At 35.3% G+C, this 27,958-nt stretch overlaps 1 protein-coding gene across 1 annotated transcript; it reads right to left on the bottom strand.

The window, feature by feature from the left end:
• Window positions 1-727: 727 nt before the first annotated feature.
• mbd1a (methyl-CpG binding domain protein 1a) lies at window positions 728-26,830 on the bottom strand. Its single transcript, XM_007245826.3, has 17 exons — window positions 26,730-26,830; window positions 19,248-19,624; window positions 18,150-18,293; window positions 17,939-18,053; window positions 16,450-16,925; window positions 15,788-15,861; window positions 15,650-15,693; window positions 14,112-14,162; window positions 13,970-14,008; window positions 13,470-13,529; window positions 12,881-12,943; window positions 12,470-12,640; window positions 11,247-11,552; window positions 10,861-10,941; window positions 9,156-9,227; window positions 8,693-8,953; window positions 728-7,171 (listed from the first exon to the last, which is right to left on the bottom strand). The coding sequence occupies exons 2-17, from the start codon at window positions 19,490-19,492 to the stop codon at window positions 6,710-6,712; spliced, it is 2,664 nt and encodes an 887-aa protein (XP_007245888.3). The 5' UTR covers window positions 19,493-19,624; window positions 26,730-26,830; the 3' UTR covers window positions 728-6,709.
• Window positions 26,831-27,958: the final 1,128 nt, after the last annotated feature.

Below are 27,958 nucleotides of genomic sequence, written 5' to 3'. Positions count from 1 at the left end.
CCTCACATTTTTTAAGCCTTTTCCAAATTTGAGCTGCTGGTGGAGTCATCAAAAATAAGGGGGTTTAGTGCCACTTTAAGCAAAAAAATTAATATATATTATCTATCTAGAAAAACAACATCTGTTTCAGCACTGCTTTAATACAGATAAAAAAGGTTTTGCAAATTGATATTTTTTAAAATCTAATTCCAAACTTTAGTTTATTTCCATTTATTACTATAACTTCATAACTTTAATTTATTATTCCATCTTTAGAGAATATTTTTTTTAATACTAAAATAACTTCTTTCCAGTTTTTATCTAATTTGTTTTCCTTAATGGCCCCAGCAGTTGACTGCTACATTTTGTACTTTGGGTTTTGTACTATTTCTGGTTATTGACTTGACCTGTGGACCTTAATTGGCAAAAATTAAGGGAAAAATATGTGTGATCTAAAACTTTTGACCAGTAGTGTATGTTTTTATATTTTTATATTATAAATACGTATTTGGTTAAATGAGGTCTGTAGTTCACTTCTGATTAAAGTGTGCATTAAAAAATTGTGTGAATCTGAATAATCCAACTGTGCTAGCGGTTGTTCTTTTACATATGTGTGGCCATAAATCCCTTTGCAATGTTATTCCATTAAAATATGATGAAACAAGTATTTACTAGCTAGGTTAGCATTAGCTCAGTTGTGAGTCAATGTACCCCATTCCCTTCCGCTTACAAACATGCAAATGAAAGCTTCTTCATAGAAAACAAAAGTATTTAATACATTTCTGTAGAAATTGCTTTTTACACCATGTTTTATAAACAGACTTTGGCAGTGGCAGTAGAGCAGGACATTAAACACAAACGTACATACAGTAGACTACAGTACATTCAGAAATCAGAGATGTTACCAATGACAACATTTAGGCTTTATATCATCTTAAGACCATTTAAATTAATCTCTAAACATAATATTTTACAGTCTGCAACAGTTCTTGTCTTGTACTCACAGAAACAGTAACTTATTAAACAGAAAGGATTTCTAAAATCTAAAATAACAGAGAGAAGTGACTGGCTTAAGTTAGACTAGTATTTATACAGTACTGTACAACTGAGGTAAATATTCAGGAATAAAGTGTGAGAGAGACAAAAGTGACATAACCTTTTAGAAGAAAAGAAAAACAAAAAACAAAAATGTAGATCTCCAAAATGTAAATTTTTTAGAAAGAAAAAAATAATAATTCAATGAAAGTCAATGTAAAACTATTTTCTGGAGCATTTCTACTGGTCTTTTTTATTATGGAACTCTGAAACAATGTAAAGAACACCAACCAGATCCACAAAATGTCATAATGAAAAACAAATTAGCAAAAATTTGGATTGATTAATTAATTAGATAAAGCTGCGCTGCAAAGCACAGGCTGCAGTCGAGGCCTATCGGTCACACTTGCGCAACAGGTGAACACGGTTTTGTAGTGAAATCACCAGAAAGTCTCTCGTTTCTTGCAATTACGCCACGGAACTTGTTTGCTTTTTCCTTTTTACACATAAATAAATTAGACTTATTCAAAATAAGATTTTAAACTAGCTATGTTCTGAATTCTTTGTCCCTCTCCTATTTTTGTGGTGCTCAGTTTGACTTTCATCCATATGCATCATACATACATGCATGAACAAATGTGGGCAACTGAGGAATGGGAAGGATACATCAGCTGCGTCCTCAAAAACAAATCAAACAAATCAAACTTCAGAGATCATATTCTCTTCTGTCATTTGTTCATGAAAGATTTCAGACCCATGAAAGATTTCAGACCCATGAAAACAGAAAAGTACATTAATACAAAAAAAAAAAAACAACTGGCCCAAAATGAAGCATATGAAGCTCTTATACAAGTTTAAACAGCAGCATGAAGCTCTTACATCTGCAGTTCAGTGGTGAGTGAATGAAAGCCGAGACGCAGTTAGATTGTGCTGAGTGGGAAATCCTTGTCGTTTTCTCAAGTACTTATATAAAATATATATTAAACTATACTACAGCAGGAGAAATATAATATAACATAATAACAATCAGCTCTTAAAGTCACATGACCAGCAGAGTTCAGCCTCGCCCTGTATAAACACTGCTTTAATATTGTGATTATTAATGAGGAGACCACCCATCATCGGTTAATGGGAGCGCTCATAACGCTCGACATGGTATGCAATTACGAATGTTCGAAACACAAGTTATGCTGATTAAATCTAACAGCCAATAAGCTTGCTGGTTGAGGAGAGAAATCTCCCTGTGGTATGGAGATCTGTGCAAGCGCAGCACCGTAACAAGCTGAAAAATCTTTTTTTTGTGGAATAATTTTACAAGTTAAACAATACAAACTGTTTATGATGTTTTATCAGATTTTATAGTATTTTCTTTCTCCCCATTCAAACAGCTGAACAGGTCTTAAATAAAACTGCCCGATAACGTTTTGCTGATGGCTGATCAGTAAACAGACTGGATTATAAGGCCTCTGGTGCAAGTCCACTCATCTTTAATCATTATATGCTTATTATTTTAGATGCTTAAATTATACATTTTAATAATTTATTTATTTTCACTTTTAAAATGTAATGAATAGAGTAGAAACACACTTTTACTCAAGAACATTTTCCACACTCTTGCTGCATGGTCACTAGAGTGAAAATGTTGGTGGTTGCCAAATGAGAATTTTAAGCTAAAAGGTTTTTTTTTTTTTTTTAGCCAAACAATTGTGGTTGCCAAATTTTTGATGCATTCTTAGACTGATTTTGCAAACCAAAATTTGATGCATAAATTGCACGCTGGGACGCAACACTGAAACGTCTTCAGTTTTGTCAATTTTTTGGTTAACTACATAAATTGAACACAAGAACATTGTGGCAAAATTTCTTGATGAACAGACTAATAGAAATACTTCAAAATGACCTGAAATATATATATATATATATATATATATATATATATATATATATATATATATATATATATATATAGAGAGAGAGAGAGAGAGAGAGAGAGAGAGAGAGAGAGATTTTTTTTATATTGACTTCCATTGAAGTTGAAGTTTTTTCTTTCTCCTGCGAAGTTACTGTTTTGTAAATGCTTGTTTTTCATTGGACAGCGACGATATGCATTTGTAACCCTATAATAAATGTTCAATAAATCAAAGTTAATAAATCATATTTTATGTATCACTATAAAGCCGATCAGGTGCATGTAAGCCCAATCTGTACACTGTATGTTTTATGTGTATTTCGCAGACACACAGAATACATACAGTACAGTATAATACATTAATAATAATGAAATCCCTTATTAATTAGCTGATTAGGAGTGTTCAGTGAGGCAGGAGGCTGAAGTCTGCTTATCTGTGACCCATCAATACTGGAGTCGGACAACCAATGTGGAGTGTGCAGCTCCTTACTGAAGACATATAGTTTATCTTACTGTGTTAAATATATAGTGTATCAGTAGTGAAAGCAGCAAAATAAAGTGTTATTACAGTTTGTCCACATGTGGAGGAATGCAGAAAAAAAAAACAGACAAAGTCACCAGAAATGTATACACTATATGTCCAAATGTTTGTGGAAACCCTCTCTAATATGAGAGTGAGATTCAGCTACTTTAATTTGCACCCGTTGTTAATTTAAGATGAACATCCTGTTCTCTCTAATGCTCTTTTTGTTTGCAATCAATGTTTTTGAATGCAATTAAATCCTCACAGCAATGCAAATCCAAAATAAGGTAGAAAGCATTCCTTATTAAAACTGAGACAGTTACTTTAACAAAAAACAGGACGATTGAGTCAATCAAATGAGCAGGTGTCATACAGACATCCCAATACATTTGTCCATATAATGTACATTTCCAACTATATTTCCAGCAAAACATATGGAAAACATATGGGATTTAATGTTCCGTTGATAGCACCACTGCTGGAGAAAAAACAAACTTGGAGTTTTGGAGTATTTTAACCCTTTCAGACCTGAAGGATGAACTACTGATGGAATAAATATAAGAAAATAAGACACTACCCTCCTAATATTAAATATAAATTAAAATAATAAATCCAATTACCTAACATTTTATTATTGAATATGAGCTTGTATTATTTTCCCTCATTTGTTCTGAGTTGGTGATTTTCTTTTGATTATTGCAGTGGGCGGGGCTAAGCAACTCTTTCATTGGCTGGTTTATGATCTTTTCTGATGGACAACAACAGCTCTCAATTAGTGTTCTGTGCAAAATAAATTTTAAAATATTGAAAAAAAGAAACTACATGATGTCCATTGTGATTGACGCAGGGTCTGAAAGGGTTAACTAGCACTCTGATATTGATAGGGATGATAGCATATAGCATATAGCTAACACTGGGAACACTGGGAAAACTGTTGGGCTTCTGTTTACGATTCTCTCATGTGCATGTGCATCAGTTTCTTTTAGCAAAGAGAACAAGGTCATATCTGAATTCTGTCCTATATGCAGAGTAATTATATATATATATAATAATAATGAGAACCTCACTTATTCGTCACATTACAGTGTGGTTGATTTAAGCAGAAATCAACACAACATACCATTTAAGTTAACATTAAATTGAAAAAAATAAAAATAAAATGCTACTCGATCTGTATCAATAATTAAGGCCATTAGAATTACTTAAGTTTTTTGGGGGAAGGGGGGCAAAACAAGCATATTTCACAGCTTTGAGTCGAAAAAACTAACAAACAAACAAATAAATAAAAAAACTCCTGTATAAGTAAGATGCTGATTGCTAAAGTATTACACGGCTACTAACGTGGAGATTGTGGGGATGCAAAAATTATTATTAACTATATACAGTCATGTTAAGACTTTAGGAAACCCCATGAAACCCATTGTTTGTTTTTTGTTTTTTATCTATAATTTGTACATATATATAATAAGACTGTAATTCTTCTATTATCCTCCTTTTACATTGTTCTTCAAAGATCAATGACCACCACAGAGCAGCTCTTATTTGGGTGGTGGGTCATTCTTAGCAATGTAGTGACACTGTGTTGAGCTGGTATGATACAGCAGTGCTGCTGGAGGTTTTAAACACCTTAAGCCCTATCCGGATCGGATTAGTTTCTCAGGGGGACGTCTGTGAAAAATATTTTACACTTCTACTTAGTGATAAAACTCTTGCATTTGGACTGCAATTGAAAAAAAAACAGTACCAGTGAGTTTATTGGCTTTCTCGGTCATGTGACATTGCGTTCAGTAGCTCCTCCATTTCCACTCACTGTTGTGTTTATGTGGATCTCAGAGGAAACGTGCGCTCAAAGTGTAATTATGGTGCGCAGCAGTGGACAAATAGCTATTTTATTAAATGCGAGGAGACAAAACAGTAGATAATTTAGCCTGTAATCTTCTCAGAGGATGTCTGAGAAAGAATAAAAAAAACATACATGGTCGTTTTAACAGAGAAAATTACCCCAGGACCCCTGAGAAACTAATCCCGTCCAGATAGGGCTAAGTGTCACTTCTAAACTGAGTCTAGAAGTGACTTTACTTACATTATCTACAAGGTGGAGCAGCTATAGGTAGGAGCCTATAATAGAGTGGAGGACAGTGAGTGATTAAACACAGTGTTTAAAAACTCCAGCAGCACTGCTGCAGCATCTGATCCACTTGTAACAGCTACAAATATACTCCTATTTGCTCAGTGGAATTGAAAAAAGTGATAATTGGGGTTGAAAAATAGGTGGTTATGATGTTATGCTCGATCTGAGTATATTAAACATATACTTTCATCTCTTTCAATATTGTTCAAATACTCAAAGATCAAATATCTTTATATTTAAGTCATGGGGTGTGCTATTTTTTATTTCATGGGATGTCCTAATTGTACTATATTTGTTTGATATTTTTTTTTGTATAGTAGCTGTAGGTGTTAGCACCCTAAGACACTCACTTAATCCGGAAAAAAAGAAGAAACTGAAATCCACATTTAACACGAAAACAGCGATGGTGAGAAGCAACGCTGATCAGTTATGGACACCAGTAGATGGCTGAAACTGAATGCTGGTCCAGGGGACCACTGAGAGGTAGTTTACTTCATCCACTTCCCTTTACCCTCTCCAAGTTTCTCAAAAGAAATGAAAGATAACAAAAGATCAGGCAGCTGGCTGGACGGTGGCCAAGAATTTACTACTGTTTGTTCCCTTGAAGGCCACAGGACTGGCCTTGATGGAGATTCGCAGAGCCTGGAAGGACATGCTTTGCTACAGAGAGTGTTCCGCCAACCAGGCATGCAGAAAGCACCATATTATGAACGGAAGCAGCTCAAGGCTAAAGAACTGAAAGAGCAACACTGTACAAAGTGACAGGTATGAAAGGCCTATTGCACCTTCTTATTTTTTAATCATAAATAAAACAAATTATAATAAAAATCTCAAATGTCTGGGAAGGTCCTGGATGAATTTAGTATCACACCGGGGAACTACTTGCAGAGCTGCAAGCTCGGCTACAGCACGATGAATATCATCCATAATCCCTCTGGAGCCAACACTTGCTTGGGAGAACTTTCGATTTATCACTACACTTAAAGAAGTTTTGCTACCTAGAGTTTTGGCATAGCTCATACTGGAATTTTTAAAGATTCTGTAATTCAGTTGGACTGGTGCAGTCTGCTCTGAGCACCTCTGGGAAGCTTCCGGGGTTAGAGGCATCATTTCCAGGTCGCCTGCTGACCCTCTAGATATTGATGGGCAGCAGGCACCTCTCACAGCACTCTTCGTCCTGCGGGATAATCAGCTGGCACAGCGCGGCACGGGCGCACAGCAGTGGGGTTTGATTCGGCCCCTCCTCAAAGCTCTGGTACCCCTGACACACGTTCATCTCCTCCAGGTCCAGCAGCAGCGCCACCACCAGGCTGGCCGAGGGGAGGCGTGGTGGGTGGCGCTCGTAGACCGGGTGCGTGAGGAGCAGCGGCTGGTTCTGGACGTTGATCTGGAAGTAGAAGTCTTTCTCGATCTGCAGGACAGTGTCAGCCATGGGCGAGAGCTTGGAACACTGGAACACCTGCAGGAGCGGTCCCTTAGCCATCACGCCCACCCAGTGAGCCGGCAGCACGGTGCGGCGCAGGGAGGTCAGCAGCTCCAGCAGCCCCGGGTCCTCTACTGGGTCATCGTCTAACAAACTGTGGGTCTGTAATACCTGAAGGACAGATCAAGGACTCAGAATGAATGCAAACAAGACGGGAAAAACACAACGATCCTGGTATTCTGGGGAACGATGAGGATTTACAGTAAAAGAGATCAAAAAACAGCCAGAATCCAATATCAGAAATCAGTTAGCATCCAGGCTAACACCTCAACAGTTTAAAATACTTTGATAATGAATGCAATTAAATTTAGATGAATTAATCACAAAGCAATGCATTTTTTGTATCTCTGACATCACTATTGAAAACCTTAAAAATACAAAATGTGATAAAAAAAAAAGATCAAAACAGAAGAACTGAAAAAAACAAAACAAAGTGAATTTGTCAAAAAAAAAATTAAAAAGCTTTTACGGGGCACTTGTATCTTCACAGGACAGTTCTTTCCCCTATTAAAGTCAGTGGAGCATCAACATAATTCTGGAGCTAATATTATGAGGTAAAATTGCTGCATATTTTTAAATATCAAATTATTAAATTATTGGCCTTGATGGAGATTTGCAATGCCAGGAAGGACATGCTTTGCTAAAGAGAGGGTTGAATTTAGATGAATAAATCACAGAGCATGTAATTAATTAGATTGAAATTTTTTATTAATTTAGATCAAAAACCTTAAAAAATCCAAAATGTGGTGAAAAAACCCCAGATAAAAACAGAAAACAGAAAAAACAAAACAGATTTACGAAGGCCCCTTAAATGCAGTTCTTATCCTTACTAAAGTCAGTGGAGCATCAACATAATTCTAAAGCGAATATTGTTAATATGGTAAAATTGCATTATATTAAATATCAAATGATTAAATTATTGGCCTTGATGGAGATTTGCAGTGCCTGGAAAGACATGCTTTGCTTAAGAGAGAGTTGAATTTAGATGAATAAATCACAGAGTATGTAATAAGATATTTTTTTTATTAATTTCAAGTAAAACCCTAAAAAAATCAAAAATCTGATTAAAAAAATGATAAAAACAGAGAACAAAATTAAACAGAATTTGACAAAAAAAATAATATTAAATAGATTTCAGAGGGCCCTCAAATACAGTTCTTAATCTTATTAAAGTCAGTGGAGCATGAACATACTTCTGAAGCTAATATTGTAAAATTGCTGCATATTATTAATATATATTAAATTATTAAATTATTGGCCTAGATTGAAAACCTAAAAAAAACATCAGAAATGTGATAAAAAAAGGATAAAAACAGAAAAAATAAACAGAATTTGCCAAAAATATAATAACATAAAATACATTTCAGAGAGCCTCAAATGCAGTTTTCATCCTTATTAAAGTCAGTGCAGCATCAACATAATTCTGAAGCTAATATTTTAAATATGGTAAAATTGCTGCATAATATTATACATCAAATTAAATTTAAATTACACGGGGACAACTGGTACAGATGCATTAAAATGTGCGTTAATTGGGTCAAAAGTGACCCCTGCAAGTATGACTGCAATGTATATCATAATACAACGTCAGCATTATATCTAATACATACACTATCAGCATGTTGAACTCACCAAAGGTGGGGTTTTTGCAGGTTCTGGCGTGGGCTCTGGTTGTTGGATGACCTGTGGCATGGCTGTTTCTGCCCAGTTAAGATTGATCCAGTTGGTGTTTATAATCTCACTGAGGTGCGGGTTACTGGTAAGGATGTTTGAGATTGGTGCAGAGGAAGAAGGGCAGACGTCGCTCAGCTGCACAGGGCCATTGCTGCTCAGGTTAACAGAGCCCAGCACCTGAGATCCCTCAGGCAAGCCTGCTACAGTGCAGACCCAGTCCTAAAAAACACCCATACACACACACACACACACACACACACACACACACACACACACATCCATGCACACACACACAGATGCAGATAGACAGACAGACAGGCAGGCAGCAGGTTAAAGACATGCTTCAAAATGCTGCAATAGCAAAAACAGTCATACAGTACAGTATGTGATGTTATTATATTGAGAAATAAAAGGTGCTAACCTGAGAAGGCTGGCTAGACATCACCAGTGCAGGCTGGCCGTCGCTGCTCTCCACAATCTCCATACTGCCATTCTGAAGCAGACACACAGAAATAGAACAGATTACATAAAGCACTCACTGCTCCGCCACCAGGGGGCTACTTCAGTCAGCAGAATTTCACAGCATGCCGTAAACCTGAAGCCCAAAGGAAAAAATACTGTTCAATACTGTCTGAACACAAAACACATAACTTTATTCAAGATTCAAGATTCAAAGAGTTTATTGCAGTGACGTGCAGACGCTATGGCCCAATGTGCTTGGGCAACTGCCCTTCTTTCGTCCTTGGCTGATAGGCAAATAGGATAGGATAGGATTTCATATTTCAACAAGATTTTCTTTATAATCCTTTCTTCAGGTTAGAGCAACCTGTCATGTGGACAGTAAGAAACAAGTTTCCTCGTACAATGAAATGCATTCTTTGCTCCTCGCCAAGTATGCCGCATAAAGATAAAAGTAGAAAATAAACAATAAGATAACTAACTAAATATAAACATTCAATTGGTGTTTAATTTACATCCAGGATGGAAATATGTACATGAAAACAGTAATGTGTTATAGATATTATTTACAAGTAAGTACATGTTATTTACAGCAGTGTAATATAAAGAAAGTGCAAAAAGTTCAGTAGTGCAGTTATAAGATTGCAGTAAAGTGAGCAATAGCATGTGCTTCTTTACACTATTATATGTAATATAACACAATCAGCTGCTGCTACTGCACTGTGCACTGTTATCTGCAATTCTGCTGCTATAGCTGTTACTGTCTCAACTATCTTATAACCTTAAATGTATGCAATATATACTCCAATGTATAGTAAACTTTGTGTATATGCTTCTCATACTCTACTAACAGTAATTTATTTATTTTGCTACTGTAACACTGCAATTTCCTTTAGGAAAGCTTTATCTATCTATCTATTGCTGTCTCTCTGAATCTAAAATGATTATATTTGGCTCCATGGATGACCACGCCCATTGGCATGTCATATACAATATTCCATCCATCCCTCAATCCACATTAGGAAGCTTTTTTAGATTTTAGGAAGCCAATGTACAATGTTCAGTAGCACTTTTTTTACAAGCACCGTACAATCACAACAATTGAACCAAATATAGGGCTGCAACTAACAATTGTTTTTTTCTTATTGATTCTAATTATTTATTGAAAAAGGCGTATGTGCATGTGTGCTGCCATAATAACCAAAACAAATTAAATGTAAAAAAATATTTTAAAAACCAGTAATATGCACCACAGAATATTATTCTATAGCAAACAATAAGCCCAGTGTTAACATGTAACATCTATTCTATGTCACAGCAACTCTCTACCTGAAATGGAGCATTAATATTTGTACTTATAATAATAAATAATACCGCCAATGCATCAGTGTAGTGGAAGCAAAACAATTAAAACAGGCTCTAGTAACAGGTTGAAAACTTGAATTTGCCCATTAAAGTAAACATTAGTGTTGTCACAATACCAGAATTAAAACTTTCGATACAATACTTGCCTAAATATCTCAATACCAATACTAAAATGAAAAATAAATAAATAAACCAGAAAAAAAATCTAAATAATGTTTATTGTTCATTTTAAGTAAGAAAATTGTAAGTTTATACAATTTCTTCGATAGATAACTTTTGACAGAGAAAGTCTTATGTCTTACCTGAGCACCGGGTGTGTGTCTGTTTGCGTTGATTTCCTCGTAAAATACAATATCCCCATCATCACCAACCACAAACTGGGTCTGAAAAGAAAGATCAAGTCATGATTAGAGTTAACAACAGCTACTGATTAATTCATCTAAAAATTAATTTAGATGTATTTAGAGAGGAAAAGAATTAATCTACTTTTGGACCCGATTACACATTATTGGTGTTCCTCAAAGATGAATGTAACAGCAGAATATTTAAAGACTATTTTAAGACTAACATATAGACTGCATTTTAAATTGCTACTAAATACTGTGTTAGGAATACTATTGCATTTTAAATCTCAATGTTATATATTTTATTTCTTACAACAGAAAATAAACTACTCTAAATTCTTCACCTCTTCCAGAGAGTTCAATCCATCCTTCTTGACATCTGCTCCCCCCGTCCGATCATCCTCCTCATCTTCTTCCTCTAGTTTATAGCTGTACTTCCCTTTTCGTCTCCTGCCCTCTCGCCCTTTTTTGCCAGGGTGGTGCTCTTCATCCTCATTATCTTCAGCTTCACTGTCTGTAAACACATCCTTCCACTGGTGATCCCGCTTCCTCTGAGATCTGCTGTGCTTTTCATCCTCCAGCTCGTCCTCCTGATCATCTTCGGCCTCGTCGACCAATCCAGTGCTCTGGTCTTGTCTGATTTTCCACGTCTGCAGCAGAAAGAAACAGCTGAGGGAAAACTACATCATATGTCCAAATGTTTCTCTTAATGAACACATTCAGCTACTTTAAGTCTCTCATAAGTGCTACTTTTTGTTTATCTTTGGTTTTATGTTTTATGTTAGTTTTCCTTGTGTTTGCATATTTAGAGAGATAAGATCATCTGTTTATAATCCCACGGTAATGAAGTTCAGAGTGTAACTGCAGCAAAGGGACAGCAAGACACAAAATAATAAAGAGCTCATAAATTAAGTCTTAAAACTATAAACAAATACATATGTAATTTTTGGGCATGTCCCTGTTTAAACACATATTTTCTTTCTATATTTACAAAACAGTACAATAATATATTTTAAATTGTCTTTATGTTTCTGGACAGACTATATATTTGTTATATATTATTATATATTCATTCATAGTAGTGATTTCTGTATATGAGTGCATCTCAAAAAAAAAAAAAATATATATATATATATATATTTATTTTACTGAAAAGCTACTTTATTTCAGTAATTCAGTTCTAAATGTGTATATAGATGAATAACACACAGAGTGATCTATTTTAATGCGTCTATTTCTTTTATTGTTGATGATTATGGCTTACAGCTAATAAAAAAAAAAATCAGTGTCTCAGAAAATGTGAATATTAAATAAGACCATTTGGTACAATGACTTAACTTATGTAAAAATAAATGAATCTATCTATTTATTTATCTATTTTCAAAAACACTTAATTTTTAAGTAGTTATTAATAGGGAAGTGTAAGTAGGGACTGATATACATTAGAGTACAATATAGTGGCTTAATAAATTTACACTAGAGTTAAGTGATGCAAGTAAAATAAATAAATTATGTTTGGTCATGACTGCAATTATTAGATCAGCATTTTAAAACCTGCAATAAATACCTTCAGGCGAGATCGAAACTTGCACTGGCGAAGGCGGCACTTCTGTCTTTTCTTGTTATGGCCGCCAAATTTGGGTTTGTCCTTGCAGAAATCACATTTGCCGCAGTCCTGGTTCCGCAGGCAGGCGTTACACTGGCCACACATCCGCCGTTTCCTTTTCTTTGGCCCAAACTGTTTACAAGCAGGAGCAGAGTGAGACATATTCAGTTAATTCTGCCTTTAAGAGACTTTTAATGATTATTTAAATATATAAAATTGTACACATTTGACCTAAACTTAAACAAAAAGCATTAGCTAAATGCTCTAGTTCATGGTTTATACAATAGCTTCACTATTTTCACAAAAAAAAAATCCTATTACTTTCACTAAAATATTTTTATTTATTTAATAAGGCACAAATCCAGAACTTACTTCTGGGTCGTCGTCATCATCAACACCATCATCAAGCACATAATCATCCTCCTCACTGTCCAGCTGCTCCACAAAAAAAACATAAAAGCAAATTAAATTCCTATTTAGACATGTGATTGTGAATTCTCATTCAGATATAATACAAAGAATACATTTTTAAGATTTATCTTAAAAAGTGAAAACACAAACAAGAAAAAGCTAACAAATCAACAAAAGAATGTATACGAAAAAGAGCAATATAAGATTATTCATTAAAAAAGATATCAACAGCTGTTATATTTGCCAAAATTGAGAGATTCTGTGATGCAAAATATATGCCAATTGCTTTAGCCAAATCACTTTTGTTTCTTGGGTCATCCAGAAACTAACAGATGGAACCTGAAGGGTTGCCAAAGACACCAAAATAAAAAATACTGCTAAAGATTAAAAATAATAATTGTGAGAAAATAATTCTGTGACAATGTTTAGATAAAAGAGAGCAAGACAAAAAATGCTGTACTTATTTCTCAAGCACCCGATTTTGTACTTTTGTACCAATTAATACAGTTATTTCTCAGGTCTTAAACAATACCAGACATTAAAATCTCACCGTTTTGATTTCCGGATTTTCTTTTTTCTTTTCCTTTCTGGCCAACAATTGCACTGATCTCTGCAACTCACACACACACACACACACAAACAAACACACACATACACACACACACTATGTTAATATCTCCACAGGCTGCCTTAAACAGCTTCTCACCACTGTTAAAGCTCTATTACAACACAAGTAACAACTGATGCCCCAGGAATGTAATTGAGCACCGGGCAACTCAGACTGCAGCAGATGTGATTGGTCCACAAAGGCTTGCGTTCACGCCTACACACTTTCCACCTGAGACACTCCTAACCCTGCAGTTGTCTCCCTGTTTAACATCATTAAATTTTACATTGCTCCGGATAAGAGAATCAGCTAAAATGATAAAATATTAATATAAAAACACAACTGAGCATTTACCTCAGTTGTGCAGCGATTTTACATTCATAAGCATCAACTATTTATAATTAAAGTCTATAAATAAAGAATGTATTCGTTTCAATACTCACAGATTTACTTTTCTTCCCTAGCTTAGTAATCTTCTTTTTCTGGAGAAAAAAAAACATCAGCACAAATTTATTTTATATTTCTTTACTTTTGTAACATCATATTATAAAACACATGACACAAGACCCCCTGGAAGATACTCACCATGAAGCCTTCAGATTTTCTTTTCCCAACTATCCACTTATCTTGTCCCACCTCGAGAAAAAACATATCATATTAACCTGGTTAGAATCCAAACTTAAATACATATTTAAACATATGGATGGATGGATGGATGGATGGATGGGTGGATGGATGGATGGGACACTGGCCACAGAACGCTGGCCACAGAACGCTGGCCACAGAACGCTGGCCACAGAACGCTGGCCACAGAACGCTGGCCACAGGACGTTGTTGGTAAACTATTCTCACACTATGGTGTTTAAAAACTCCAGCAGCACTGCTGTACCTGACCCACATCTACACACAACAGAATAATGACCCACCACCCAAATAATAATCGCTGCTCTGTGGTGGTCTATACTATGGGGTCCTGACCATGTAAAAACAGGGAAAAAACATAATAAAGTATGCAGAGAAACAAATACAGGACTACAGTCTATAATCATAGAACTACAAAGTGTTATATATGTTCATTTGAGCTAAAAAAAAAAAAAGGAAGAAGAAGTGGTGTTAATAAAGTGCAGAGTTATTGTATATAATAAAATTATATGTATAAATATGTAGAACAAAGCAGGTTAATTAAACAAATTTCCCAGAGGATCATATAAGCGCATAAAAACTGAGAATCATTATGGAAAGCAATTATGTCCCTTAGTCAAATTATGAAAAACAAAGCACATGTTCAATAACCCTCTTAATCACAGAAATAAGCCCCTTTTCAAATGTACTCTTGTACCTGGGGATTTACTAGTATTTAAAAGAGATCGGAGCAGTATGGATATAAGCCAGATTCAAAATCCTGATTATCTGAACCAGACCTGGTACAGTTGCCAATAAATTACTGGGAGGGCTCATGTGTGAAAAGAAGAAACCCTGAAAAAAAAACAGGGTAGTCCATATTCCAGCTGGCAAAGTGAAATATTTCAGCTTGTTTTCACTCATGTGAGGGTTTTCTTGGTTCAGTGTTCTGAGTGAAATGGCCTATTTGTATACTATTTGTATGAATAAGTGAAAAAATCTTCGGTGAATGCATGCATTGGCATTTCAGGACAAAAATACAGTAACATGCTCAGCAAAAACATTGCAACATTGTTGTTTTTTTTAAATAAATAAATAAAATAAGGGATAAAAATACAGAAAATAGAATCCAGATCATGTCTAAATAAAATAATTAATATAAACGAACAGATCGTTTTAAAACAAACAAAAAAAAAATTTAATTAAAAATTAAAATTGCCAATACAAAAGAATAAAAAACAAAGCCCTTTTAAAATTAAAGATAAAAGTCTCATATTTGTCCCACATTTTTTTCTTTTTTCTATTCCCTTACAATTAAAAACCTTATCCAAATCATGAGCTTTAATTCCCTATGATTTCCGCAATGCAGAGAATATGGACAGAATCACAGAACTGGAGAATAAAAATGGATTTCGAACATGGAATCGAACACCCTAAAAAATGACCAGCAGTATGCAAAAAAATAAAAATAAAATAAATAAATAAATAAAATACATAGATACCTTTTTAAAGATAATGTGAGGAGGAGGCCGCTGCCTTGGCTTTACTGGGGAGAGCAAAAAAAATTACAGACATTATTTTATACAACATTCGAGGTATGGGCTTATTATAAAAGCTGAAGCAGAATAAGGTTTACACACCTGAGCACAGGATACACAAGCCGTCATCTTTACAATCTGAATTAAGGTACTGAGATCCGCAGCTTACACAGATCCTGCAAGAAAACAAAACAAAAAAATTAATTTAATTGTCTTTTCTTTAAACATATGGAGATTCAATCTTTATTTTGTAAAATATTGAGAGGTAAACACATATTAAATACATACTAAGCAAATACTAAGAGCAAATTAGCCATTTTATAGCTAAACTATGTGGCTAGTACTCAGGTGACCTGCTTCCTGGAAGTTTAATGTGCTAAGTCATGTGATTGAGATTGTGATTGGGTGTAATGTCACTGTATGGTGCATCCTGGGCAATGTAGTCCAGAGGCTGCAGATCACAGGTAGAGCTGAGTGTGGGAGAGATAGGCGCTCTATATTATATAAAACTACATTTTTTTTTATTATTTAAACAAAATAATTTGGTTTAGTTATTTTACAGCCATATCTTGAAAATGTTCAAATGGAGAATAAATGGTCCCATGTTTAAATATGTAAAAATAGGGTGCTCTAACTGGTCTGCCAATTTTTCAATGCTTCAATGCTCTTTGTGGATTTAATTTTTCTATTTATGCACCTGCTTTAAATTTAGTGCTTAAATTACTGTTATTAAACTGCGGTAAACTGCTGCAAGTTTTACTCACTTGTAAGAGAAACCATTCTCCTGCTTCTCTCCATTGATCGCTGCACTGGCGTCCGATGGCCGATGGATGTCTGGGGAGCTTTTAAGTGCACTCAGGAATGTGGGCGGGTCTTTCTCAGATGGAGTTTCAGCTGGGCTGACAGGGGCCAGGGGGGACTGGAGCCAGGAACGGGACAGTAATGCAGTTTTGTTTTTTTCAGGAGTGATAAAATCGTTCTCTATTTGGGTTGAGAAGTCACCCAGTCGTAGAGAGGGTGAAAGGCTGGGTTGTGGTGCTTGCTGTGTGGTAGGGGATACATGGCTTAGCTTTAATGGGCTGCTAGAAAGCTCATTTAATGGTAAAGGTGCGGCTGCACTTGCTGCAAGAGATTTGCGGGTGAGGCGTGGTTTCTGAGGGGTCTCGGTGATACTGTCTTGGGTTTGGAGGGCATCAGTGGAGAAAGAAAACGACGAATGTAAGGATCTGGACCGCTGTCGCTGAGGAACATATAGAAACAGAAGGAAGTTCTGTTATTTATTTGTTCCTTATTATTAATATTACGGTTTTACTAAATGAATAAAACTCCTATCTCCTGGCAAGATAAGCAGCTCGGTAGTTCTGATTTTCATACATGTATCTAAAACTGTTGCAAACTTTTCTGTAAGTCATGCTTATATGAGAAAAGTAACATAACTGTTGTAATAACAAATTAAATCACATGATCATAATGTGACAGTAATTTCTAAAACAGAAATTGGTTTGACTAAAACTCAATATTTGTCTGTTTCAGTAAAACTTACTTAACAGTTTGCATGCATTCTAGAATAGACTAGACTAAACAAATACAGGATTAGCTGAAACACTGGATAAATAGTATATTTTATATAATATACTATTTACAGACTAAATTCTTTCTCAATGTATTTTAAAATATCTGAATATAAATATGTCAGTATGACTTCTATTCACTTCAGTCCCAACAGTTCAGAATATGTGTATTATGTGGTGTTTAAAAAGGGTTATTCTAACATCTGCCCTGCTTGAATGTTGTAAAAATTAGTGTTTCTGACCCCTTGTTGTGAAGGCACCCTGCCCAGCACATTTTAACACTTTCCCTGCTTCAACACGCCTGATTCAGCTACTCATTACTCATTACTACACTCAGCTCATTAACAAGTCCTTTCTGAGCTGTAGGAGCATCTTTAACTAGGGAATTTACTAAGAAACAGGGCGCCTCCAAAACAAAGATTTCAGAGAGATTTCAGGTGATATATGTTTCACTCATCACTAATTCTAAAAGTGTTGACTGTGTATTATTACAACCGGTAAAAAAAATATTTGTAATGCACTAAAATTAACATTTTGAGTGATATATTTGGCCAATCACAGGCTTTAAAAAAAGGCAGTTTTAAAACTACAATTAAAAACGCAAAAAGATTGTGGGTCAATCTATATAAAAAAAAACTCAAATTAATCACAGCAACACTGTGATTAATTTTGCAGCCGTTACCTTTGGTTTGACAAGATCATCCACAAATATTCCTTTATGGAAGTCAAAGTTAGTCACGTCGACCTTCACGCGTTTCTTAAGGTTTATTTTACTCCTGATGCGGAAGCCGTTTGGACTGCAGAAGCATGAGAGAGAGAGAAAGAGGAAGAGTGTGAGAATTTAACGTCTTCAGTTTATCTTTTCCTAAATGATTTACTCAGCTTTCCTCTACCTCATGTAGTTCATGGTTTGTTTGGGTATGTCAGAAGTGCTGCGCAGATGAATGATTTTTTTCTTCCAGCCTTTGCCCAGTTCAGAACAGTCTATCCAATCATCAGTCAAAAGGACCTTCCGCCTTCCTCCTTTTCTTTTCCGCCTGGGTGAGACAAGCAAAACTCTTAGATGTTGAGCTGGTTTTAGTAGTCCTGCAACTTCAGTAGGGCTTTGTATTGGCAATAACCTATATTATACACATTATGATACAGGGGTTATATTTTAATACATTGCAATATATTGTAATATTGGGCTGTAACTAATGATTATTTCTGTTTCCTGTGAGTACAACTTCTGTTCTTAGCTTTCTTTGCCATTTAAAGATAAAAAAAAGAAACAGCAGACAGAAGATGTTTAAATGTAAAATGTTCTGATATTTGGTGAGAAAATATGCAATCTATTCTATTGTGTCTGTCACTTTTGGTGACCAGGCTGAATGTGAAGTGAGCAGTCTTTAAGCCTCCCTATTGCATTTCTGTGCCCACCACTTGTAGTGTGGTTATACGGTGTATTGCAGTTCTGTTAAAGATGAATGATTAGTCCACTTAGTCCAATTTTTATAATCAATACTGTCAATTATGTCAACTAATCAATGTGGCCCTAATCATAATGCACGGCTTAGGATTCAATATATCATGATATATTACAATATTGTAAGCAGGGTATTACAATTGTTTAAAACTAATTTGTGGAAACTTCTCATAGCATAACAAAACAATTATATCTATAAAATAATTTTTTAATGCATTTAAAATAGTGGGATCTAACGACAGAATACAACAACGATATAGAGTGGGCGGTGTTTAAACACAACACCTAATGAAATAAAACCACGGTCTGACACCAATCTTTTTGCAAGTTTAGAATTTGCACCACCAGACACAATTTTTTATGTTTTGGAGATTTTCCAGGACGTGCGGTAAGTATGTGTATAGCACTGAAAATTGCATTTTTTAACAAAACATATATCCAGAATTCCCTGTATTGATAATGTAAATAATAAAACACACTGCATCAAATATTTTCTTGATTTTAAACCAATAAAAAAACTACATACCATCCTCCTCTTTTCCTTCTGCCGCCTTGTTGCTCGCTGCTGCCATTCTGCACACCTTCTTTCCCAGCCTCGCCACATTCCTCATCCAGTGGTTCCAGCCAATCAGCAGGTGCTATCTCCCCATCTCCACCTGATTCAGCGTCCACGCCGACCTGGACTATTTCAGTCAACAAACCCGGCTCAGTCTCCTCCTCCTCTCCACTCCCCCCCGACTGTTCCCTCGACTCCTCCATCATTTCATCCATCAGCGTCTCCCTCACACGCCCGTGGAGCTGGACACATCCCAGGAACAGTGAACAAGGGAGAGATTCACATCCTTTCACCCACTGCAGAGCTCAGTCCATGAGAAACGCAGAGGATGGTCTCATTTCAGGCAGCTGGGAAAAGTCAAAAAGCGGGTTTAAAAAGATTAGTGGTCTCCTTAAAACTATAACAATTACACTTTGATAATACAAACTCTGAGAACTTGCTTTATAAATGGCATACCATTGTTTTTGTGTGGACAATATATTTTCCTAGAAATAATTGTGATAAATTATATTGTTATTATAAAACACTGTAGCCACAGATATAATTCTAATATAATAGCAAATCAATAATGTAATTAAACCCCCTAAGACAACGCTGACTTGCTAATTATGGGAATATGAATATTTAGACATTGTATTGAAATTGGAATAAATTTTTTAAAATATAAAAACACCTAAAACAAAATAATTATGTTTAAAGACAAAGTCAACATACCGGCTCATTACCATTACTAGGCTCTTCTTGCTAAGAAAAATATAATATGCAATATTGAGGTCAGCAAAAATAATTGCAGTCATTTTGTATGATAACTCAATACAGTAAATATTAAGAGAAGATTAATACAAAGAAATAAAATTAGCTAGCTGGGTAGCAATGCTAGAGTAAATAGCTGTAAATAAAGTTCAATAGACTATATGAATGCTGGGTTAGCATATCTAGCTACTTTATAATCAATGTCCACAGCAGTAGCTACTTCAGCCTGAATTAAATAATATAAATTATCTTCTGAAATTATCTGAACTAACTTATCTATTTTCTGGTCTGTTTTTATATATAATGATTATAAGGTGCCTAAGTAAAGAAATCTGTAATTCTTGAAACAAATATCTATATTTTTTTTCTTCAAGTCAAACGAGCGCTGGATGTTAATCTACACAGATTTCTCTTCCATTTATTTACAGTAAGTTAGTAAACTTAGTGAATGCCGCTCAATAGCGCTGAGGAACCCTAAGAGTTCTGGTAAGCCAGGGCGATATTAGCCAACCGTTTGTCCCAGCTGGCTTGTTTTAACGTGGTAAACACAGAGCTAGCGAAAGAGCTAGCGCTGCGCTTAGCAGCTAATGCTAATACTGCTCCTCGGCGCTGGAGAAACTTCATTAAAACTCCTTTAAAACACTGTACTTCAGTGGATTTACTGCTACTTAATACCTGACTGGTAAAATTCATACATAAGGCGCAGCAGATTAAAAGGCACACTGTCGAAAGGATTTTAAGTGCACCATATAGTGCAAAAAATACAGTAATTGTCATATGTTTGCATCACTGATCCAAACGACCTGACTACAACTAGCTGGAAATATAGTTAGCCTATTTTTGCTGCATTCAGCCTCGTAATGTTAACGGGATATTATGGATATTATCTTATTATCGGCACAAGTGTTTACACTATTGAAACTAGGCATTAAAAACCACAGACTTTTTTCCATTTCAGCTGAAGCACCAAAACAACACAGTCCAATTGTTCTGACAAGTAAATTTAAGCTGCTGAAGTCAAATAAACTTGTGCTTACAGAACTGCAGACTTTACGAGCCTGAATAAATACCTTGTATTTGGGGGATTATTAAATGTTCAATACAAAAAAATTGCTAACATGTAATGTTAGCCAGCTACTTTAGAAGATGAAAAATCAGCCCATATTAGTGCACCATTATAAGGTAAAGCAAATGAAAATACGGTAAAATACATCTGACTGCAGAATACCTTCAGCATGGTGCAACACACTAATAGAACCTCACTGTTATATCACTTATTAAAGACCGACAAACTTTTTAAAGTGAGAGTGGTCGGTTAAGCGGATTAGCGAATTATTTTCATACGACTGGCTGAATGTTAGTAACAAAAATCTTTATGTAAATAAACACACAAGGAAACATAACAGGCAATATGAGGGTCAACACTATATAACTGAGGTACTGTACATACATTGTATGATAAGTCATTTTGCATATTGATTTGTATTAAGCAAGTTGTGGCATAATGTGTATGATGTAATTTGCTGTATATTGCATTGCATGTCCTGCGATCTGATTATTGCACACTGTGATAGCGATGCTAAACAATATACTGTGCAACCCTAGATTGGGTTACAGCCATTTACTACAAAGCATTGATTTTATTGACAGTTGAGGAGAATCTGAATAATCAAATAGACAAAAGTAATCCACTTAGCCAATCACTCAGCTAAAATGTTGAAAAAATGTGAAACTGATCTGATTAAGCATAATTAATCTTGTCTGAACAGCAGAAGCCAATTCTATTTCAAATCAATTACAATTACTAGCTATTACTAAGTAAGCCATTTAAGCTAGGAAGAAATAGACAATAAAAATTTTCCTCATGTAAAGAAGTCCCCTGTAACAGTCTGGGGCCTGAAGCTAGCCCAGTACGCTCGACTGGAACGTGATGGAGAATTTTTAGAGGGAGGAGGAAAAAAAAATCCACGAGCGGTTGCCATGGCGATGGTATTCCGGCGAGCCGAGCAGAGCGAAGAAGCAGGCCAATAAAAACGGCCTCCGACTCGATATCTGCAATGCAGCCATTACTATGGCAATGCATTAGACACGAGGAAGCCAGCTGTGGCAAAACCACCAGGCTCAAAGGTTTGCTATAAATAATAAGAATTATAACGACAGAGAGGAGAGAAATAACACTACAGATACATTAGTATAAAACAAATCCACCTAAACATAATTATGCAATTAGCCTAATAAAAACTAGCCTAATCAGACAATTAATAAGAGGACTGCAAACTTTCTGCATCATCCAATGAGCATAATTATGAAAAGTTTGCTTGACTGGAAAGGATATTTTAAACTGATGTTTAAGCATTAACCAGATACATCACTGCACAAAAAAGGCTAAACTATAATAAGACATATATTGTATATGACATATATTAGATCTATCTATAGCAGATAGGGTTCAGTAATCTAATTATTAAAGCTAATAAGCCATAAAACCAAATCTTTTAGAAACAAATAGTGAAAACTTGTATATTTATGCAAGTGTTATACATTCTTAATGTTTTTTTTCCCCCCACAGTAGACCTAATGTTTAAAATTATTCAAATGTCTCTACATATTTGATTGTCCCCAATAAGATCAGATCAGTGTAGACCATATGGCCAAGGCATTTCTCATTCCGTTAGTAAAGAGTCCTGTTGCTACAGTCTGTTCTGTATCCTGTTCTGTACTGTACTGACAGTATATATTTTGGGACCACCACAAATACAAACTCAAATGTTCTCAGCTGCTTTTAAAGGGAGAAAATGTAAGTCTGAAAAGTTTGATCATCACAAAAAGATTATCATGTCATTCTAACGGCAACTTTTGACCTCTTATTTGCTTTCTAAGGATACTAACTACTACTAACTAGCAAACGAATGAACTGCAAATGAATTGCAAATGTCAAACTGTTAAAAAAACTGGCAAATTTTAACATCTTTTAAAAAACTGAAGCTGAAAACAAGTAGTAGTGTAAGATACAGCTATAGTGTAAGATACTGTATTATAAAATGCAACTTTTTTTATAACTGTATTTATAAACACAATTATGTGTTGGATTCATATGCTAAATTTTATTTTTGAATTTTTTTTTTCCCCATAAAAAATAGTCTCTCTCCAAATCAAATTTATTGAGTCTTTGAAATATTTATTCTTGTCCAATATTTAACATCCAACATTGTTGAAGATTTATTATAATGCAAAATGTTTTTTCCCCCTTTTTTTAACTTACATGTCTGTTAGGGTTGCAAGTAGTGATTATTTATTTGGTAGTGAACTAATGGAACTAAGGATGCACCGATTTGGTCATTCTGAGTCAATGCCGATATTACATATATTGTAGGGAATTTCTGTGAAAACTATATTCTTGGCGATATTACAAAATATAGATTTTTTTCAAAAATATACTACTGCAACTACTGCAAGTTTACTTAGTATGAAAATAAGCTTCATACATTCATTAGAAAGAGAATTAACTTTAGTAAATAAAAAAAATAAATGTGCAATATCAACTTTTTATACAGTATTTTTTTGGTGATATTATTGCGTATGATACGATATTGACACTTAAATTTGTAGTTTTTATAACTGATTTTATTGATTAATTGTTGCAACACTGTACATATTATAGTTTGCCAGCAAAAATAAATAATACAAAAAATAATAAAAAATATATATATGATAATTGTGGTATGAAAGTGTACAAGGTTTTATAAAATAAAACTATATTAAAAATTCTAAAAAATAAAAAATTAAAAAATAAAAGTGATTTAGGCTATCCAAACATTCTCTCATTACTCCTACTTTCAGCTTAGGAAATATCCAGAATACCTGCTATTTTATTATTAATTATTTTTATTTTTTTATACCAATAAATGCAAACTATTCTCCCACGTTTTGATATGGTAGCAGTAATCTAGGGAACAGCAGGCAGTCTGAACACAATCCCGGGGTGGAGTTTAATTCTCTGGATCTGGATTATCCATTTTCTTAGGAGAAGCAGGCTGAAATGCGCTGTTGTTGGTCGAGCGCCCAAAAACAGGACAGAAGTAAAGCCTGACAGTCATTTAGTTAGATTAGATGTTGTGTCTGTAGCTGTAGTTCGCTGGATTGTAAGGATTTATAAAACTGTGAAGTCTGAGTAAAAGTTCAGGCCAGGTCTTATCTTTCTTTAAAACGGGTTGAAAAGAAAGTTAGGCAAGAAAAAGACGCCTCAAACTTAATCCTGATTAGCGAGTTTAGGAGCTGGAGCGGGGATCAGGGAATGTGCGTGTATAAAAGTGCTGAGCAGACAGACAAACGGACTTCAAATATCAGGTAATAAAGTACGATCAGAGATCAGGGATCAGGGACGGTCCTGCTGGAAAATGCTTTTGGCCCATATCTGACGCCATAGCCCCCGCCGTGCCCCCCCTTTCTCGCTTTGAATCAGCAGCAGAGAATCTCTATAGAGGAGAATACCCACTCACACCTCCTGCGGGTCTGTTACACCGCCAGGGGGCGCTCTCGAGTCAGTCCAAAATCAATGGGTTAGTTAATTCAGTATTCTCATTAAACACTGCCTCACCCAATAAAAAAAAATCTCCATCTGGATTTAACCCTTTCAGATCCTGCATCTATTAAAACGGGCATCATGTATTTTCTTTTTTGTCGTTTAATGTTTTGTTGCACGTAACACTATTTGAGAGCTGTTGTCCATCAGAACAGACCAAGATCCAGCAAATGAACAAGTATAATATGTATTAGTATGACTGTCAATCACACTTGGAAAACGAGATATAAAATGACGACTGAAAATGTTTTTATATCAAGTGAAAAAGTGGTAAAACAATGCTTAGTTAGGTTAAATCAAAAACACAGATCTGTAAAAAATAAGAGACCATATATATATATATAATCAGGAGGAAGATGGATGATCACAAGCCATAAAACCAAACTGAACTGCTTGATTTTTTTGCACAGGAAGTGGCATAAAGTTATCCAAAAGCAATGTGTAAGACTGGTGATGAATGTGAACTTGTTTTCTTTAAATTATTTGAGGTCTGATAGCTCTGCTTTTTTGTTATTTAAGTCATTTTTCCTTTTCTGCAATGACAATATATTTATTTGGAATTTGGAAGAAATGTTGTCCGTAGTTTAAACAACAATGTCTATATATTATTTAAATAATATTGCAAGCTTATCCTGTATGCTTGCAACTGTGTTTTTTGTTAATTGTTAATAATCTCAATAAAGTTTAAAAACAACGAGCAAGATTATAAACCAATGAAACTGTAAACTGGCCCCGCCAACTGCACTGGAAAATCAGTATTACTGGAACCAATGAGGCAAAGTAACAGCTAATTTTTACTAATTTAATTGGGTTTAGGACACTTTCTAATTCTTATTTTTACTGTTTAGGGATGATTTATGAAATAAAGGTCTATTTGAAATATAAAATATTAAACATAAGCTTTAAATTCAATGAAAATAAAAAAACTATTAAACATTTTAATTACTAAGATTCATTTGCTCTATAGATTTTATAGTAGAATATTACTATTACTTCTTTTTGGTACATTACAGACAAAAAACATTACATTTTTTCCCCATCACTGGAGATAATTCAGGTCTGAAAGGGTTAACTAAGCAAATGATCTGGAGTTGCTGCAGTTGGTCAGGTCTAGGTTCAGCAACAGTATGTGTTGAAAGAATGAGGTCAGCTGAGAAGGCTTTGTGCTGTGGTCAGACTCTATCATCATCAATGCTGCAAGATCTTGGTGAAAAATGTATGCATCACTGAATTGAAATAAATCTTGTGACATTGCAGACGCTTACCAAAACAATGCCACAATGAATGCTGGCAGTACAATCAAAGCTACTCTGTGTTTACTGTTATTTATTTTATGTGATATCTGTATAATGCCTTAATCGAAATAAAATGTGTTGTCCTATTGGGAAACTTAATTGTTTGTGAATGTTTGGTGACTTATGTGTGTCACCAATTCCTTAGAGCACCCAGTCCTTTACTTCATAAAGCCCCTCACACATAACATCACAGGACAGGGTGTGAATGTAATGTAAAAGCACGAATGAACTGCGTATGCCCTAACCATAATCCAAAATGGGAAGTGAGAACAGTGTAAACAAAACAAACAGTAAGCACACAGTAGGCTAGCAGTAATGCTAGCGAATTTAACGTTCAAAATCGTCTACTGCAGAAAACTGGAAATATACCGGTATATTATCTTTGCTTTACTATCTAAATACTTGAATTCACTTTTCAAAATTAAAGGAATTTCCTGGTGAAAGAGTTAATTACTATTTTTATTTGCGTTTTAGCCGTTTAGCTTCATTCACCCTTATTCATTGAGGACTCACTCGCGGGCTCCCTCTAGAGGTTCAGTCGTGTTCTGTTATAAGCGGGGCGCTGTAAATGGGCAAGCTCGCCTGTAAACCGGCTGTGGTCGCTCCACGCTGCCGCCGCCGCTGGGAAAAACAGCCAAACAGCCGATCGGGTTTTTTTCGTTATTTACGTTAACGCTCATTTCGAACGTTCGTTAAAATTCAAATTTACCGCGAGACCGCTCGCGCTCACAGATTTAGAACACAGACAACCCGCGCGCGCTGCAATGGAATGTGCACATATCGAGAAAACAGCGTTTAAAAATAGCGTAAAAGCATTCTCACCCCTCCAAACAGCACGCAGCGCCTCGTGCAGCCGTTCCTGCCTTTCTGCTGCCTCTCGCGTCGCTCGAGCCTACGATTAGCGATACTTTCCGCGCGCTACTGAGCATGTGCAGAACGTCGGAGGAAGTTGAATAGTAAGAAATGCACGCTAGAAAAGCGTAGCGAATACGATACTATCGTTGCATTGAGCAAATGAGTACATGGACAATGCAAAACAGCTAAATGCATTTGTTAGTTCACTTTTTTGATTTGCATAAACGAGTGCAATCATTATCATTCGACAATAGCGACAAATGCACTGCAAAATAAACGCACGTACGTACGTAAACAACAACGTACAAAAGAGACGTTGTAATGAACAACGTGCAGAATGGACGTGCAACGCTAAGACAATCGCTATTACAAATGCACGCGAAATGCATGCAAAAAATAATGGTAGTGACTACATAAATACTATTGCATTAAGCAAATAAGTGCACTCACTCATTACTGCAGTGCAGCCAATCCGCTCGCAATGTTTACTTGTTTGATGTGCATGAATGAATAAATTAATTATCAGTCGATGATTGGTACAATGCATTTAGTTTATGTCAAAAAAGTTTAGCACATAAAGTGTTGGGACACACAGCATGTATTAAAATAGGCAACTGATCTAGTGCAACAACATGCATGAAGTGTATGAAATGACGTATACAAAGAGACAAATCACCACCTAAAAACATGCATATTTAAAAGATCCAATGTCTAAAGTTTCTAAAGTAGGTTTTGCTATATGACCAACATTCACCTGAGATGTATCTCACAGACAGATGTGCTCAGATTTTCCTTAGGAATTTGTTGGTATAATTTTAAATTAATTGTACAATCATTCACAGCAAGTTGACATGGCCCAAATGAAGCAAAACAGGCTTAAATCGTAATACTTCCACCACCATGTTTCATAGATGGGGAAAAGGTTTTGCAGTGTTTCGCATTGTTCAAGTGGATTTTTGGCTTGTCCATAGGATGGACAGGCAGCAGTGTCCTTTTTGTAGTGCTGCATTTTTGCAGCTTTTTTCATTGTTACTTTTCATTTAATTTTTTTCATTTCACTTTCGTCTCACTTGTAACCTCACAGACAAATATACTCCATGCTCTTGACATAAATTTTGTTAGTGGAGACTTATGGGGAGGGTAATCCTGGTCTTTAGAAATAGTTTTGTAACCTTTTCCTGCCTGAAGAACATCAA

The sequence above is a fragment of the Astyanax mexicanus genome, chromosome 12 (genome assembly GCF_023375975.1).
Source record: "Astyanax mexicanus isolate ESR-SI-001 chromosome 12, AstMex3_surface, whole genome shotgun sequence".
In the NCBI taxonomy this organism is placed as follows: domain Eukaryota; kingdom Metazoa; phylum Chordata; class Actinopteri; order Characiformes; family Acestrorhamphidae; genus Astyanax; species Astyanax mexicanus.
The sequence above is the reverse complement of the archived record's forward strand: the minus strand, read 5'-3'. Positions and strand labels throughout refer to the sequence as shown.

Excerpts from the sequence above, each read along its gene's own strand:
- mbd1a (XM_007245826.3), bottom strand. The coding sequence starts at position 19,492 with ATGGATGAAATGATGGAGGAGTCGAGGGAACAGTCGGGGGGGAGTGGA. Across the intron at positions 18,294-19,247 it reads AGAAGGAAAAGAGGAGGATG|GCGGAAAAGAAAAGGAGGAA; the intron begins GTATGTAGTTTT and ends TGTCTCACCCAG. Across the intron at positions 9,228-10,860 it reads GACACACACCCGGTGCTCAG|AATGGCAGTATGGAGATTGT; the intron begins GTAAGACATAAG and ends TGTCTGCTTCAG.